Raw genomic sequence first — 19,606 nt, forward strand, 5'->3', positions numbered from 1 at the left:
CGCGATGAACATTTTCCAGCTCAGTCTGCCTTTGAAGCGCATCAAACTCTCGTCTATGCTGAGATTTTTATCTGGTATATAAAGATTTCGAAATTTGTTTCGAAGATGCTCCATGATGTCATAAATTTTATTTAATTTTGGCCATGGATGATTATCCTTATCAAACTCTTCGTTATTTGTAAAATGAAGGAATTTCATCAGCAAAATAAATCTATCTTTCTGAATTACTTGTCGAAAAATAGGTGTTTGCAATATGTGACGTTTGGACCAATAATATTCTTGTTTAGGCTTTTTTACAATTCCTTGGAGAAACAAAACGGAAAAGAATAATCTAAGTTCTTTCTCATCCGTATCTGTCCAATTTTTCCACCTTGATCTTTCTTTAGGAACTGCCTTATTCATATACTGTTGAACGTATCTGTTGGTCTCTTTTACTATTATTTGCAACATAACATCGTCAAAAAAAAGTTCAAAATAATCCAAAACAGTTGCATCATCTGCCATAGTGAAATTTGGTCCGGGATTGCCAATAAAAGGAAATGAAGCAGGAGCTGGTGGAATATTTTGCATATCAATTTTGCACCACTGTCGGGCGTTTTGAATAGAAAATGAATTTTCAGATTCATCACTATCCACAGAGGAATCCGAGAAATTTTCATCAGTTCCGCTATAAATATCATCAATATACTCGGAATCAGAGTCAGAACTACTGTCAGTGTCGGAAATATCGTCAGGAACATAGGTCATATCACTCGCGAAACGCTTTCTGCCAGACATCTTTGAGCTCTGAAAAGCGCGCACAAAATGCTAAAAAAAATTCTTTTTATATTTCGCAGAAACGTGGACAACTAACGCCATCTGTTAGTCGACATCTAAATAAACAATTAAACATTACAGAAAAGCCGAAATGAAACCATAAACGGGGAAAGAGCGGGTTGCTCACTTAAATAGGCGGCAAAAACGCATCCCCGCGATAATCGCGGGTTGCGCAAATTTTGCTACTTCTACGTTGCCCGTGGAAATCGCGGGATGCGCAGCGAGAGGGTTAAACGCATGCGCATATGCGTTTAATGTATAATGGACGGTATAAGCTAAGCTAAAATTATCTATTTCAGTTAATGTTGCGGATCGCGTTGTTCCTTAGTCTTCTAATTGGATCCAGCTTATTATTTTTTGCAGACTGTTAGAGCAATTTTATAAAAAGTAAGCTTGAACTTTCGATTATGTCAAAAAGAGTTTCCGATTCTGGAGATTTCAAAGGTTTTACAAGCGAAAGCACGTTTTGATGTCCATGAAACAAAAAGTGGAATTGCTGCAAAAAATGGTTAAAGGCATGAAGAAAGTGACAGAGAGGTGATTTGTTTCTCTAACCATTCCGAAATCTGTTTATAATTTTCGCTCTGCTCTGTGGGAGAACGTTGCAGCGCACAATGAACTGGAAGTTGATCTGTCAGCACTATCCTCATCTTCAGGGCAGATGTTTTCATTTTATTTGGCTTATAATTCCTCACTAAATGCAGTATTTCATCTCGATGTACTCCGTCTTTGATATGATTTAAATCAAATTCATCATTATAAATATCACGAATACACATGAAATAGTTTTCTGGTTGCAATTTTCTAATTTCAACTATGCGTAATGTATGCTTTACACATGCGCACGTTGAAAGAAAAGTTTATTAAAGTAAACAAATAAATATTAAACTTTTTTTTTGTAAATTTTGATACCCTTTAGATCATAATTGCTCTTTATTTCATATTTTTAATTTTATAATTTCTGCATGCCATCTTAAAAGATTTAAACTGATGAGCTATAATACAAAAAAACAGATAATCCGAAATCGCCGAAGAGTCCAAATTAAAGACTTTTGACTGTTTATGATAACCAAATGAGCACCACAGCATTTAATGGGTTAATATATGACATAATTACACAGATTGGAATTTGCTAGCAAGTTTGCCCTTGAAACAGAAAAGAAAATTAAAAATCCTGCTCCAGAGGACATTCCAGCTGGCAACTTTATGAAATTTATATACTACTGTTACGAAATAATTTGATCCAGTTTTGTGAAATTAACAAAATATATGGCATTAATGAACTATACAATCATCTGATGCATATTTTAACTTTGAATGTCAAATCAGAATAGGGATTTTTTTTTTTTTTTGCACTGTGGCTGATTCTTACCTTTAGTCATAAAGATGATTATTATGATGCATGTTGCTTTATCGAAGACCTGCCAATGATGGATTACTATATTTCCACCCCACTTTACAGTGCTGAAATTTATTAAAAATATTTCCGTCATTTTCCACTTTTTTCAATAAATTAATTAGAACGAGCTTTCCTATAGTTTAAAATGTATTTGTTGATGTGGTAATCATTGTCTTACTTACAAAGACAAAATCCTATAAATACATACAAAGGTTACATTGAACCTTTCTTCTTGTAATTTTTTACCTTAACGCCAAATTAACACAAGAACTGTTGAAACACAGTGAAGCAAACACAAACTGATATTCATTCTATGATTTCAGCTGCATACTCAACTTCTTGCCTACGACTCTGCAGTTGTGCAATTCTAAGATGTTTCTTCAAGTAAAAAATTGGTCGATGTGTACATGGATACCGAGGATGTGTAATTCTTAAAAACGCACCAAGCAGTCGGTGATTTTTCATTGTTTTTCTTGAAGTCCTGTTCTAGATATTTTTGCATGTTTACAGAATTAATTCAAATTTGTAACCGGCGATATGATGAGTTAGCGATTTTCTAAAACACATGAAAACAATCGATTTGGCGACTTGGCAATTTTTTTAAAACTCGCCAATCTGGACTGTAATATCTAGTTTTACCATATTGCTGTTGTGAAAAGACATGTTTGAAGATGAGTACAAGTTTAACAATTTAAAAATACTGTAATCTTAAAAACAAATCATATGGACCATGGCAGACAAAAAAATAAGAAAGGCACTGCAAAAGCATATGGTTAGACATGGCCAGAATCTCATAAAAAATAGCACACATTAGCTTCTTGGCAAAACATACTTTGGCTCAACTTCAATGTTAATATTTCTGGTTAAGCAGAAGCAACATTAAAACTGGTTTGCAGTAAATGCTGCCAAATGAACACATAACTGAAATATTTGCTGATATTAAGAAAAATATTAATTTGTTCAGCTAGACATTTAGCACCAATGCTCATCCAATAACAACAAAATTGTAAATTTGTTCACAGAATGTAATAAGAAATTTGTGTAAATAAGTACATAAGCAACAACAACAAAAGGCACATCAATATCACTGCCACACCATACAATTACATTTGAATAAGAAAACAGAGTTATGCGCACAGCATTGAAAGAATACCTTTGAAGTACACCATATTCATTTCTTATCCTGAATCGAGCAGAACCATGTAATTATTTAATCTGCAACTATATTTTGAAATTTAATAATACACACAAATTATATACATTTAATACACATTTTGTACCGAAATTAAATAATTACAAGTATAGTTTTTACTAACCTATACATGCAGAAATTCAGGGAAAAAAGATCGCATTTACCAGTTTGCTTTAAAAAAATGAATTAACATAAATAATTACAATTGAAAACCTATTCATTTAAGCAAATAATGGATTATAAATTTTAATTTTACCTTACAATCAAGAATGAGAATAGCCACATCACACCCACACCACGCTGCATACAGGCAAGAGAACATTAACTGGGCTGAATAACAAAACAACCATCACAGCAAAAGCTACTGCTTCTTGCTGCAATTTTTAATTTCGCTACAAATAACAGAATAATACTAGAATTGCTTACAATAAGTGTACATAGAATGTTAAGCTTTTGGTATTAATATTACACTCTCTAGCTCGGCTGAAGTTAATATGTTAATGTTTCTGGCTAAGCATGTTCAACTAGATGCATTATTAAAGCTGATTTCCAATAACGTCTGGAAAGTTGAGCGCAGATAATCAAAATATTTGCTCAGCCAGATATTTAACATTACTATTAATATGATATCAAAGAGAACATGAAAAAATGAGTATATTTGTTCAAAAGAACACAGAAATACAAGAATATATTACATTTCGCAGTATTTAAAGAAAAATGGGTGAATAAGTACATAAACGACACGAATTTTTTTTCTTCCTTTTAACTGCACACACAAACCAATAAACTATATACAATTCATAAATAATTTTGTATTCAAAGTTAATTAAATATTTACAAAATCAAAAATAATTCTTACCTATACATTCAGCAGAAAACGAATTATGCCTACAATTGCGGTCTGTGCAAGAAAAAAAATAATGATTAAAATTAATCAAAAAGACAATTAAATTTAAAAAATACTATTCATTTACGTGGAAAAAGCATTAGAATTTTTAATTATTTGAATTTCAACTTAAAATTTGGAACAAATTACACTTGTATACTCACCACTACAACATCCCACCACGTTCGAGAACAAAATGGCGCTCGATTCGCATGGCACATTGGAGGCATGTTCATGCGCAGATGGTCTCTGCGCAACCAGTCGTACGTTTAGCATTTTTACCATGTTTGAGCTAGCCGTCCGACGTCGTACGGGTAGACACTTCCGAGACGGACTTTGAAACTCGTAATCGATAAACCGGCCATTCCCCTATCGTTGAAACACAAGTCTTTCTATCGATGGGAAAAGGAGACTCTTTGGCCATCCGAAAAAGCGGCGACTAAGACTTTTAGACTGTAGCGACTGTAGGCTTTGTGCTGTAGGCATGCTTAAGAACCACCAGGGATCTTCGATTACTGTACTTTTCGTAGGAAAAGAATTTTCGGAAATAAGCAATGAAATGTACTGTGGTGCCACTGCTAAGAGATTTATCTGCGCTCAGTTCAGCTATTATGTTATGGAATAAAAACGATTTTAAAGCCTTAGCTGCAAAATTCCATTTTCAATCCTCAGATGATACAGAAAGAGAAAAAGAGTTTCAAGCGCTGGAAGATGAAGCGGTAAGAAAGATACGTAAACTCTTACTACCTGAATCATTGGAAAAGAAAGTATTGAAGATTTTGAAATCAGTTTTCTGGGAAGTGTTGATATGGAAAGAAAATCATGCGAAAATTTTGTCTCATAGGTTAAAGAAAAGCGTATATAAGATTTGTTTGACATCAAAAGGAAGATTAGACCAAAAGAAAACAGCAGAAACACTAGTAAGAGATGGTAGTTTATATTATACAACACGCTATAAGCTAGCCTGTATTTATTGCTTAGAGAATGATATTTTTACATTATGGCACCAAATGCATAAAAGTCGCAGAAAATACTTTTATAGTAAAAGAGGGCCTGAAAATGTTAAACAACATAAATTAGTAGTATTTTGGACATATGCTATGTATGGGGAGGAAAATTGGCTTACTAAGGAGATGTTTGTTTCTTGCCATAGCATTTATCAGCGTATGTTTGAAAATGCTGCTTTAGAGGGTAATAAAGTGGCAACTGAATATTTTTTACGTAAACTAACGTCTCGAGAAAAAGGTACATCTTTGATATACTGTGTGCAATGCATAGCATTGAGGCGTTGTTTTTTAGATTGGTTCAAGTGGACCAGTCTTTCTCATCGGTATAAGAGTGAAGTTGTATACTTTCTGCTTTCAGAAATGAGCGATGAACAGCGAATAAAAACGTATACAATGTCATCGTATGGAATAGCAAGGTGTTTTTTGGATTTACCGTGGCAACATTTTATTGAAGAACTGGATTTTCTGTGGGGTAATCTTCCTTTGACAGAATATAATAGATTATTGCGAGTTATTATTCCTCTGACAGAATATGAGTACTTGGACTGGAACTACCAAAAGTGCTTGGGCGAGTTCTGGAAGCAAAGTCCAGATGTTTATAAAGAATATGTCATAAATATGGAAATAAATGACCAAGAGGAGTGTGAGAACATATTGTCATGCTTGCTTTATTTAGGTGACAGAGACAATATAAAATTGATTTTAAAGGATGCCACTATTAAAGAGAAAGAGAACTTTATCTTCAGTGATAAAGGAAAATGTATTTGTGAAGATTTGATCTACAGAGATAAAAGTGATTTGTTGAAATTCTTTGTTCAAGAATGTATATACTCAAGAGATGTTATGATCAGGTTCAAACAGGAACTTGAAAAGCATGTTTTACGTCGTTCTGAAATGTTGAGGAGAAAAATTGATCTGCAGCAGAAATCTTTCAAAGTTTTAGATGATTGTGCAAGTGAGTATGGTGAATGGAAGCGTGAAGAAGAAAATATTCATTCAGTTGCGAGATTTCATAGTTCTAGTGCATATAGAAATGTGCCTCTTAGGCCAATATGCCGTCTGGGTCATTTCGATTTTTTTTGTGTAATCGCATACTTGAAGATCTCTCCTGCTGATTTTTTTTTCTCGCATTTGCTATAGTGATTTGATTCCAACATTATTATTATTTAAATTTTGTTTGGTAATGTTATAATACATGAACTACTGCTTTTAGTTAGTTAGTTATTTTTAGATGATGCCACTATAACACTTTCTAAAAATGAAAGTAAGTACAAATAATAAAAAATATATAAATGGAAACAATGCCATTAATTAATAACCTATTAAATTTTTAATTTCATTAAATGTAAATTACTTCCAATTTTACAAGTCATTTTGCAATATATGCTACAAGTGCCATGCAGCACAGCCAAAAATTAGTCATCACTTTTATTAACGGATCTTTACTGTGCTTCGTGAGATAAAATGGAAGCATTTGCAGTATAGTTCTCCAAATTTCATTATTTTCATAATAATTGAATCATTATAACTTCATAAAATTAAAAAAATGTATTAGCTTTCATATTCAAACGTACGATTAAGATTACAGGAAGAGGAGTGATTAAAACAACAAATTTTTGTGTCACCATTTCAAAAGTAAGTAATTAAAAGTGGTAGATTGTACTCTTCATTTGATGTCATATTAATCCACTGAAGATGTTTATAGATCTTTGTATAAAAGGTGAACTAAAATTTAATCTGTTAGCATTTACATGAAATTTGTTTTACCCTCATAAATAGTACATTACTAAGTAGTACATTATTAATTAATTTCTAACTGTTAACATCAATTATTAATTTTATTTTTATCCTGTTTAATACTTTGAAATCCAAAGCCTTCGCTAAACACTGTATCCTTGAAATACCCTAACAGCCCGAAATACTTTTCCAGTTTCACAATAATTTCCTCTCTCCCTATCCATTAATGCAGAAATAGCTATGAAGATTTTGAATGACATATTTTCTACTTTCTAACAAAGATTCCATTAGCCTTTGACCCCATTCTTTATAAACCTATTCTGAAGGTCAGAGAAACAAGCGTCTCTGGCTTTATGATCACGATTGAGATTTTGTTTACTTCCATTATTTTTATACAAAGGAATAAATTGATTAAAAATAAATATAATCCTTTAAAGCACACTGTACCAAAAAAAAAGGTAAAATCCTAGTATACGGTGCAGCCTTGGCGCGACTTTGAAAATTATCGCCAACACCAAAAATGACCCAAAGAACGTCTATATATATACTATACACACATAGTATGTATACTATATACATAGTATATACTATGTTTAAATATATATTTTCTTTGAATGACCCGTTAACTACTCATCATATATGTCCCGTTTTCACTGCTCATCATAAAGTCGCCAAAAGTAGTCAAATCCCGTGTGCACCGGATACTAGGATTAAGCCAAAAAGAAAAGCTGTTAATTAAATATAAAATCATTTTGATTAAAAAATAGTTTTGGTTAATTGCAAAGTGTATAAAATTTAAATGCAGGACTTTTAAAGGACACAAAATAAATAATATGCTTGATTAAATCTAAAAACATCTTGGTGTTATATCTGTCATATGTTTATATGTGTCATATTATGTATTATATGTTTTCATCTGTCATATTATGCTATATTGGCAGAGCATTTATCATCCATGTGAGGTTGTATAAGTTGCCATATCATGAGTAATAATAAAAATAATTCATGGAGCCCTGATACATAACCATTTCGTATAAGTGCTATTGTTAAAATTCAGTGAGTTCTGTAAATTATCACTACATTAAGTTACTGAGCAATATACGTAGTTCTTAATAATTTACACTCTTTTCCTATTTAGTGGATAATTCATATGATTTATAATTGATAATTTTTATAAACATTTTGAAATCGTTATTGTAATTAACAAAAGATTATGGATTTTAAATATTGTGGTATAGAATAACTGAGCATTGGACATATGTTTTAATAATTTATACCTTTTTTCATTTTTATCATGTCTAGTTAATGTAATTTATAATAAATAACTGTAATTATAATTTATAATTATAATTACAATTATTTATTATTATAATTTATAATTATAATTGATGATCATAAATTATAGTAATTTATAAATATAATTCATAATTTTTATAAGCACTTTAAAATCATTGTTGTATTAAGTAAAAAACGATGCATTTTAGTTATAGAAGAATTGGGAACTACTCTGATATGCGCCCTCAAGTCTTTTGGCGAGAAATTTCACGCTACCATATTACTATCTAAATTTTTTTGTCTACATTTCGAACTTTAAGCCTAAAATGTCTCCCAAAACACGGTTTTCGCACATGCAAAAACTACGTTTTGAACACACGATTTAAGCTAAAAATCCGAAACAAAAACAAAAAATTTAGATAGCAAAAACGTAAAGTTTCTAACCAAAAATATCTGACAAGAATCCATGTACACAGCGACATGTCTTAACTTAAAAAAACATCTACGAATGGCACACTGTAGGCAACGAACGAATCTACGAACTACGCACACCTCGCTTTAATAAATTAACATAACAACAATAAATTTCAAAGAATACCATGTACACAGTGTCCTGTTTCAACTTTAAAAAACATCTACGAATTGCACAATCTACACTAAAAACAAATCAAGAAAATAAACTAAAATAAATTTCAGACAATTCAAAAAACAACAATAAAAAAGGAAATTCATACAAAAAACAATGAATATAACATTCTACAAAATAAAAACAATAAAATAAAATGCACTTACCATAATGAAAGCTTCTTTTAAAAGCAGAAATATCTTTCCCCCTATCATCTCAGATACAGAGCATACGAAGTCCAAAATACCGTAATTTCGCGCGTATAGTCCGTGGACTATCTGTGTTTAAAATGCGAATTTTTGAAGCTGCGGACTATCCACCAGTGCGGATAATACGCTGGTTGTTCACGGTTAAAATCCTTGAAATTTAAAAAACACGCTGTCGTGAACTGCCGATGATCAAATATAAAAAAAACGCGAGATTCCAAGAAAACATTCGTATGTATCGTATCGATAGTAAACCATAGAGCATAGTGCAGAACGAATGAGTAGTAGCAAGTAGAGCTCCTAAAATCCAGGCTGGCGCATCAAGCGATGCCGGGATATGAGCCAAAGAAAGTCTTGTATGAACACTCACTTAGCGCAACCAGAGTCTTGTATCCCAGTATCCTTCGCACTGCTTTAGCGCAACTGCTGGGAGGGGGAAAAGTAATTGATGCGTCAGCTCGGTTTTTAAGAGCCATAGTAGCAAGTACCTGGAGTACAAAAAAAAAGCGCGATTCGTTTACTCGGTGGTTTGGCAACACCGAGTGAGTGGGGTTGAAGGTCACATTTCATTACCACTTATGACGAGTATAGCACGTTGCACAGTATTTTGTCTTTCATCTTCGATAACGTTGATAAAACATCGCCGGGAAAAAGATGGAAATAGCATAGTGCCGTTATTGGTTTAATCCTAGTATTCGGTGCACACGGGATTTGGCTACTTTATGATGAGCAGTAAAAACGGGACATATACGATGAGTAGTTAATGGGTCATTTAAAAAAATATATAGTTTAACATAGTATATACTACATATATAGTATATATACTATGTATATACACACATAGTATATAGTGCATAGTATATATATAGACGTTCTTTGGATCATTTTTGGTGTTGGCGATAATTTTCAAAGTCGCGCCAAGGCTGCACCGTATACTAGGATTTTATCCCGTTATTTTGAAGTGGACGAGAAAGCGGTGAGAAATTGGCGCAAACAAAGGATGTGTTTAAAAAGCATGGGAATATTACCGTATTAAAAAAACGTAATTTCGGACGTATAGTCCGCGGACCATCTGACGATTTTGGAAATTTTTTTTATATAAAATCTTGCATGCGGACTATACGTGCGAAATTACGGTACATTTGTTAATAAAATTTCGCTAGTCACACAACGTCTGTGAAGAAAACTTCCACGATTTTGCTATATCACATGCCTTCCTACGATTCAAAATTTCGAAAGTAACAGTAAAAACTTCCTTTAACGTTAACTTGCTACACGAAAACCAAGATCCAAACATTAAACTCCGCTGACACCCACATACTTTATTAGCAACAATTTTACACAAGTCTATCAGAAACACCTTTTTTCGTCCGAGTTCTCATATCAGCTCCGCATTTCGGACACGTCAAACTCCGTTTTAAAAGTCCCGACTCCCACAGAAATTCCAAAAATACACTACGATCCCCATAAATACATCCGTGAACAAAAGACTCGTTAACAACTCCAACATCATACCTTTTCATACTAAATTTACTCTGCACACAATCTAAAATACGCGGCTGAAACCTTCCCACCACGTCTTTCATCGCAACATAAAGCCCATTTCAAAAACACACGCGACACAAACCAACTAGCAATTTAAACTTCTTCCACCAAAAGACTTTTCAACGTCGACATGGTTGCCATACAAAAAGCAATCGCGCTAAAAACCAGTGCAAAACACATATCGCCACATTTGGTGAAATTAGGGCGTTTATCAGAGTCGTACCAAGAATTGTTTGGATGTTGTAACATTTGCTATAAAGTAATTATTTAGATGCTGATTAATAGTGATTTTTTTTAATGCTGTTTTTATTGCATTGAAACAAGCGGACGGTAGAAATAAAGAAACTGAGGTTATTATTCCATTTTAGTATTTTATATAAATTCTGCGACAGTTTTAGTTAGATTTATGCATATTGGAAAATGGTATTTCTGAAACAAGCAGATTTTAAATGTCGCCAAAAGCTTATGCAGTCATCACTTTAACAAGTAGCTACAGTCAAAAGTCGTTAATCCGGACTCGTCGGGACTTTGGCGATTCCGGATTTATAGATCATCAGTTTAAATCTCGTAAGATGGCATGCAGAAATTCTAAAATTAAAAATATGAAACTGTAATTTATGAAATAAAGAACAATTATGATCTAAAGGGTATCAAAATTTACAAAAAAAAAAAAAAAAAAAAGCTTAATATTTATTTGTTTACTTTATTAAACATTTCTTTCAATGTAAGTTGTTTAAGTTGCTTCATTTTATGTGATAATACTTTCTCTTTAATTCTAAAAACAGACATAATTTCTTGTTCAGTTACAAAGTTCCGCTGTTCGAGTCCCGTTAATTGCTGTGCCGAGAATACCGACTAACTTGTCAATCAAAATTTTTTTGTTTTCACTAACCTCTCTGTCACATTCTTCATGTCTTTATCCATTTTTTGCAGCAATTCCACTTTTTGTTTGTTGGACATCGAAACATACTTTCGTTTTGTAGATCCTTTGGAAGTTCCAGCATCGGAAATTCTATTTGACATAATCGAAAGTTTAAGTTTACTTTTATAAAATTGCTCTTACAGTCTGCAAAAAATAATAACCGGGATCCAGTTCGAAGATTAAGGAACAACGCAATCATTAACTGAAATAGATAATTTTAGCTTACACCGTCCGTTATACATTAAATGCGCAGGCGAAAACGTATTCTGCACACGCATATGCGCAGTAGTCAAGGTCTTACACGCACGCGTAAAACGCCTGTGCGCATGTGCCAAAAAGGCGCATGCGCAGAAAGTTTTTAGCTTTGAGGTCCGGATTATAGATCATTCCGGATTATGGGTGTCCGTATTAACGACTTTTGACTGTATTTGGAAAATTTATAGCTTTCAACTTATTTATTCTGCCATCTAATGACCATAAATCATCTATTTTAAGAATTAATCACATTGTTAATGAAATTAAAAGATAGTAATTAATTTTAAAAGGAAGAAGATATCCAAGTAGATAAATTATGCAACGATTATAGTCAGAAACTGATATTTGTTTTCTGTAATGGCCTTTGTGAGAAAAAATGGATTGGCGCAATTTGGGCCTAAGAAAATATGATTTGTTTCCAAATGTTATAAGCTTGCAAATAAAAGAAACTGACTATGTTAAACAAGAATTCATTCAATATTTACATGACATTATTTTTTTTACGCTGATACAAATATATAAATTGAAATTATGTACACAAAGAAAAACATAATTAAATTTTAAATTAATATGAAAAAGTTATAAGTTCAAGAAGAGGCAATAACGTCATTGAAACGAACTGGAAGTTTTACTTGTCTTCCACATTGTGTTAATTTTTTAGGTTGTTCTAGTTGCTGACTTGGCACTGATGTTTGCTTACTTGGCATAGATGTTTGCTTACTTGGCACAGATGTATGATCACTCTTTGAAGTTGGAGACAAAAGTTCATTAGGTTGTAACACATAAGCTGGTTTTAACCTATCCACAGAGAATGTTTATTTTTAATTGATAGAAGAAAATATTTCGGGGTTCTTTGCAGTACCAAAAAGAGTCCTTCATATGGAGGCTCCAAAGGTTTTTTTACTCTGTCAACCCGCAGAAACACATGCGAGCATGTGTACAAATCTTTTGTTTACATTTGGATTTGGATTGATAGGGCTTTAAGAGGGCCATATGATTTCGAAGATTGCTTACAAAATGATCATTAGATATTGGCATGTTTGATTCTTCAAAGAATTCGCCAGGTAATTTAATAGTTTTGCCATAAACCATTTCAGCTATTGTATACTTACAGTCCTCATGTAGAGCAGCTTGCAAACCCATAAGAACTGTTGGTAATGTTTCTGTCCAATGAAGAGAATTATGACATCTAATAGCTGTTTTTAAAGTACGGTGTAGACGCTCAATTTTCCCATTACTCTGAGGATGCTAAGAAGTTGTATGATTTACTTTTACTCCACATAGCGAAGCCAAATTTCGAAACAGTTCCAAAATGAATGGAGTTCCTCTGTCAGTAATAACACAAGAAGGTACATCAAATCGTGTTATCCAATGTTCATAAAAGGCTTTTGCTATATTTTCTGCTGTGATATTTGATAACGGTACCACTTCTATCCAAGAGGTAAACCGATCAATACACGTCAAACAATAAGTGTATCCATTAGAAGGTGAATAAGGCCCAATTAAATCAATGTGCACAACACTAAATCTTTCGTCTGGTGCTTGATATTGAGAATATTCTGATTTTGTATGTTTAGTTACTTTATTTTTCTGACAATTGATACAAGTTTGAGCCCACTGTTTAACATCTTTTTTTATATCCGGCCAAATGAATCTTTTAGTAATCTCTTTTACAGTACTTCGGATTCCAGGGTGAGCTACACCATAAATTGCATTAAATATTTTCATCTGAAAAGTTTTAGGTATGAATGGTTTGATATTAGAAGTAGAGGTATCGCAATATAAGAGTTTTCCTGATGGTAATTGGTGCTGTTTAATAGGCAATGATTTGGAATGTAATTTCAACTGTTGCAGTTCATCATCATTAATTTCTGCATCTGCTATCAGGTCAAAATCAACAACAGGTGAATCGATGTCCTCAATTCTAGATAGGCTGTCTGCAACCACATTGTTTTGACCACTTATATGGCGTAGGTTAGTAGAGAATTGTGAGATATATTGTAACTGTCCGAGTTGTCTGGGAGATGCTTTGTTATGATTCTGCTTAAAAGCAAACGTTAAGGGCTTATGATCCGTATAAATAGTAAAATCGCGGCCTTCAAGTAAATGTTTAAAGGATAAATATATACCCAAAAGCTCGCAATCATAAGCGCTATAATTTTTCTGCGCATCATTAAGCTTTTTTGAAAAAAAAATGCAATAGGTTTTCCATCCATTTGGTTCTTTTTGTTGAATAACTGACCCAATAGCCAAATCGGATGCATCTGTGAGAAGTGCCAGAGGGTAATCCGAATTGGGGTATGCCATCAACGCTACTTGAGCAATATCTTGTTTACATTTTTCAAAACTTTCTGGTTTCATTGGTCCATAGTATTTTACGTCGATCTTTTTTTGTAGATCCTTTCAAAAGTTCATGAAGAGGAGCTTGAGTTTCTGCGGCATTTTTAATGTAATTATGATAGAAATTGATCTGTCCTAAGAAAGAACGAAGTTGGTGTATAGTTTCTGGCAACGGATATTCTGTGATAGCTTTAATTTTTTGAGGTAGAGGTTTTGAACCTTCAGCAGATATTTGATAGCCCAAAAAGTCTTATTACAGGTACTCCCAAAACTGATTTGCTAATATTAATTCGGAGACCCTATTTATCTAAACGCTGGAAAACTGTTTTAAGATGTAAACGATGTTCTTCCTCGCAAGAAGAGGCAATCAACACATCATCCAAATATGGAAACACAAAATCTAGGCCATAAAAAACTTCATTCAAGAACCTCTGAAAGGTCGCGGGGGCATTTTTGAGACCAAAACTCATGACATTGAATTGGTAAAGACCAAAAGGTGTGATGATGGCAGTTTTTTCTTTATCTTCATCTGCTACTGGAATGTGAAAATACGTTTTAAAGAGATCAATTTTAGAAAATATAGTTTTATGAGTTAAAATATGTTGAAAATCTTAAATTCGAGGAATGGGATAACGATCAGATACAGTTAAATCATTCAGTCTCCCGTAATCCCCACATGGGCGGAAAGAACCGTCTTTCTTTGTCACTATGTGTAGGGGACTTGCCCATTCTGAACTGGACGGACTAATGATGTAATTGTCCAGCATATATTTGAATTCCCTTTTAGCTATTTCCAACCGTTTAGAGTCTAATGGTCTTGCTTTACAATTTACAGGTTGTCCTTTAGTTATAATATGATGTTTCACATTATGCTTTACAGTAGAAATAAGAAAATTTGGTTTTGTTATACTAGGATACATAGCAAATAAATCAGAATACTTACATAAGCTGCCTGTTGTATTTACAGTTTCATTAATAGAGATGGGTGCGATATCACCATAAACTGCAAGGTTCATCACACCATCAATTAGCCTTTTATGCTTTATATCAATCAATAAATTGAACTTATTTAAAAAATCTGCACCTAATATGGGTTTACTAATTTTTGCTACAATAAATGGGAATTGAAATTCTCAGCGTAAACCAAGATCAAGAATTAAAACTTCTGTACCAAAAGTATCGATTTCTGTATTATTTGCAGCATATAATTTATAGTCACTAATAAATTTGTGTTTAGAAGTACGAGGAATAAGGCTTACCTCTGCTCCACTGTCAACCAGAAAATGTAAACCTGTTTTTTTGTTCGTGATAAATAAGCGGAATTTACGGCAATTTTCTTTATTTACAGCAGCAGAGTCTGCCGCTAATTCTACTGCTGATTTTCGTTTTCCGGGGAGTTGTTTTTCCATGCACAGGGGGGTTTGCATCTATCAGGAAAACACTTTTCTCGAAAACGAAAGTGGAAATAACAGTACTTGCCATTAGGGTTATAACGGCTCTGAGACTTACTTCGATTATTAGATGATCGACTGCCATTTCTTGAGCGAGAACGAGAATTTCTTGTGACAGTTAGTTTTTCAAATTTATTATCCAAAGCTGCAATTTGTTGTGGTAATTCAGCTATAGCATCTGTTCCTGGAGAAACAATACTGCTGGCACAGTATAGTTCTTGTTTGGGTTGCATTTCGATGATACGATCCGCCATCAGAGCTAGTTTTTCGATATCTTCATCACTAACAATTAAAATATTGCGCACAATATCTGGCATTTTCTGCAGAAATAGTGTTTTAAGAACTTTATCCGAAATGCCATCGGTAGCAAGATTTCGCATTTTTTGTAAAAGTTGACTAGGTTTACTGTCTCCCAAGTCTATGCCTGTTAGCAGTCTCTGTAAACATTTATTTTCACTTTCTTTAAAAGTGTTCAAGAGATGTTCTTTAGCAGCAGTATATTTGGTTTTGCTATTGTCACTTATAATATCCCGTAAACTTTCAACAAATTTAGCTTCCTATTGCGAAACTAAGTAGTTGAATTTAGTTTCCTCGGCAGTTATTCCACAAATAGAAAACTGTGCTTTTACTTGATAAAACCATATCTCTGGGTTTTCAGCCCAAAAGGGGGGTATTTTAACACTTACCTGTGCTATTTCTTCTTTAATCTTTAATCAGGGATTCTTCACTTTCTGACATCTTTATCAATAATTCCGAGGTCACCAAGTATGTGGTTGCTTGCTAAGTTCTTTTTATAATAATTTAAATAGCAAAAATCAAAAAGCAAGAATCAATATTTTCCATATATAACATCTTTATTATTCTTTGCAGCCCTCACTAACTCTTTACTGATTTCAGGCATGACAACCTTAGAAAACTAAACTGAAACTAAAGGTGAAGTGAAAGTAGTAGTTATTATCTAGTAGAAGTAGTTGTAGTTATTATGACCAATAATAATTGTTGCCTACAAATATATACATATAGAAGGAATTTAGTATGTTTTTGTATTTATTATAGTATTTAATAATGTAGTAATTTATTACAGTACTTATTTTAGAAATGTAAAAAAAATAACATGCCAGAAAATTGATTTTTTACAAACTCTTACTGGTGGCCACAGTTCAGCAACTGTTGAATTCAATTGCTTATGCTGAAATTTCCAAGAACGAGCTACAATTCCGCAAATCGGAACCCGGAAGTGTGTTGTACGTCGTCACCGGAAGTGTACCAACGTCATCGTTACATTATCTTTGCTGACCAATGGCATACGAGCAGGGTTAATATAGTTCTAACGGTGGTTGCCCTACTCTTTGATTTATCACTGCTTGGCAATTAGAATAGGTAAATAATATCGTAAACAAGCACAGCAGTTATCGGTAACAATTTGCTATCGCTGTTATATGGTATGCACTAAGGATATAGGAAAACTATACATCTTGAGTGTTTTTTAGGCAGAACATTTTTAAATTCACAGATATTGTTCTTAGTTTGTAAACATTCCCTATTACATATAATTCACAATGTTTGACAGAAAATTTACATATGATATTACTCTTTGTCTTATATTGAATTAAATTATTATAATTTGAATACTGTTGTTATTGTATTGCTACGCATCTACTTGCACTCTAAGTGAAATAAATAACAATAAGAAAAAGTAATTAAACGGCATAGAACAACATTTTGGGTCACAGTATATTTCATATTTCGGTTATTAGCAAAACATATAAATTGAATGAAAAGGAATGGAATTCATTAAAATGAATGAAAAGGAATAGAAAATCGAACTAATTCTTAACAATATTTATATACCACATGTACGAACTGCTAGGACAATAATATTTGACTTTTATTTTTATGGATTAAAACTCTACAAGAAATTAAGAAATATTATTTATTTTTTCATAAAAAACCTACTGTTTTGCAAAAACTTGTAAACATCTTCAAGTTGATTCTGTTGATATTTTCATTAGATCTCATCAAAGAGTTTCATATTTTTCTATCAGAATGTTTTAAAAGTCATTTTTTCATCATAAAATGTCTGTATACATCTAGGTTCAGCAAAGAATTTTGTGTAGCTGGTACTCTTTTCATTCACATTTTTCACACTTGGGATCTTTTGTATTCCAAACTTTTGTATACTGTAGTTCTAAATATGATGTACTTTGAAGTAATTATCTCACAATTTTGTGCATTTATTGAATTATAATAAAATTACTGTATTATTATTTCAGTTACATTTTAATTAATATTTTCATACTGTTTTGCAAAAACTTGTAAACATCTTCAAGTTGATTCTGTTGATATTTTCATTAGATCTCATCAAAGAGTTTCATATTTTTCTATCAGAATGTTTTAAAAATCATTTTTTTCATCATAAAATGTCTGTATACATCTAGGTTCAGCAAAGAATTTTGTGTAGCTGGTACTCTTTTCATTCACATTTTTCACACTTGGGATCTTTTGTATTCCAAACTTTTGTATACTGTAGTTCTAAATTTGATCTACTTTGAAGTAATTATCTCACAATTTTGTGCATTTATTGAATTATAATAAAATTACTGTATTATTATTTCAGTTACATTTTAATTAATATTTTCATTCTGGGATATACAGTCTCAAACCTTACCTAGTGGTGCAGTGTTCCAGATTTAGAAAACATATTGAACAAATAAGATCTTACTTCAAAATAGCTTTCTGTCCATCTTATCAAAAGAATGTAATCTGTCACTGAATAACAAATTTTCTAAAATTCCAGTCTTGTCATTTCATCCTTTCCTCTATATTCTAATTTATATTAATAACTTCTTACAATCCAAGGTACCCTTCTAATGTTTTAATCTGATGCTATACTGTAGGCTGTTTTCATATTTCAAATAAACTAATTTTCCTGTAATTCTATATATTCTTTTATTATAATTTGTCTTATCTTGATTCAGATTTATTAATTTGATTATATAATTTTATATTACTTGTCACAATACTAACAATTTTGGCTCAGATAATTAGACTTTTTTAATTCTTTCCAGACATTGTTTAAATATTCATTGTATAACTGAAAAGCTGTAATACTAAAGGTAAATAAAGGAAGAAACTAAAGCATATTTCATGCATCTTCTTCTTGTCCCTCTTTTTTAATTCATGCAGTGTATATATTTCTCGTTGACTGTTCATTATTTGGCTCTAGTGTAGAATTGGGTGCCCCTTCGATTAGTGCAGGGGCGTAGCTAGAGGGGGCATCTGTCCCCGGGTGCAGAATCCAAGGGGCTTCAAACTGATGTTACGACATGTTAGAATTAAATGTTTTCCATCCTTGGCAAGCAGTAGGGGGTGCGAAATCTTCAGTTGTCCCTGGGCGCTGAAAACCCTAGCTATGGATTAGCGACAATTTTTTAAAAAATTTTGCCGATGAAACCTCACTTCTGGGTTACCATGATAGTTTTAACTGTGTTTTAGCTTCCTGAATTTATTTAAATGAAAATAGATTGATGTGTACATGGACAAATTTAAGGCAGTGTGCAATGCCTAGTTTGTGCAATTCTAAGATGTTTTTTTTAAGTGAAAACAGATTGATGTGTACATGGACACAGAGTTTGTGCAATTTTTTGACTTCTTATTTTGGTTTTGTGTAGCGGCCATCTTGAAATTGTGCCTTCCTGGCACCGATCTTGGCGTCGAAAAAGAATCCCCAAAAAACAAAGGGCACCCAATTGTAAACTTTTACCCATTATTTTTATAATTTGCATGTATTGATATGCATATTTTCGTAAATTTTGCATTATTACTCATTTCATTCTGATATTCTGTTTATTTATTACATCAATTAATGGAAATTTATTTGTTTTGTCAAAGTTTAGTTATTGTTTATTAACTCCCAGTAAATTTAATGTGAAACAGAGTTTGAGTACTTT

The 19,606-nt window shown here is 32.5% G+C and overlaps 1 protein-coding gene across 1 annotated transcript; it reads left to right on the plus strand.

Moving 5' to 3' along the window:
* The first annotated feature begins 4,623 nt into the window (after window positions 1-4,623).
* Window positions 4,624-11,048, plus strand: LOC146995320 (uncharacterized). Its single transcript, XM_085823303.1, has one exon. It carries the CDS (start codon window positions 4,848-4,850, stop codon window positions 6,438-6,440), a length of 1,593 nt encoding a protein of 530 aa, XP_085679429.1. The 5' UTR covers window positions 4,624-4,847; the 3' UTR covers window positions 6,441-11,048.
* Window positions 11,049-19,606: the final 8,558 nt, after the last annotated feature.

This window comes from Stegodyphus dumicola, chromosome 9 (genome assembly GCF_044657685.1).
Source record: "Stegodyphus dumicola isolate Sdum_Otavi_A_Nest chromosome 9, ASM4465768v1".
NCBI lineage: Eukaryota > Metazoa > Arthropoda > Arachnida > Araneae > Eresidae > Stegodyphus > Stegodyphus dumicola.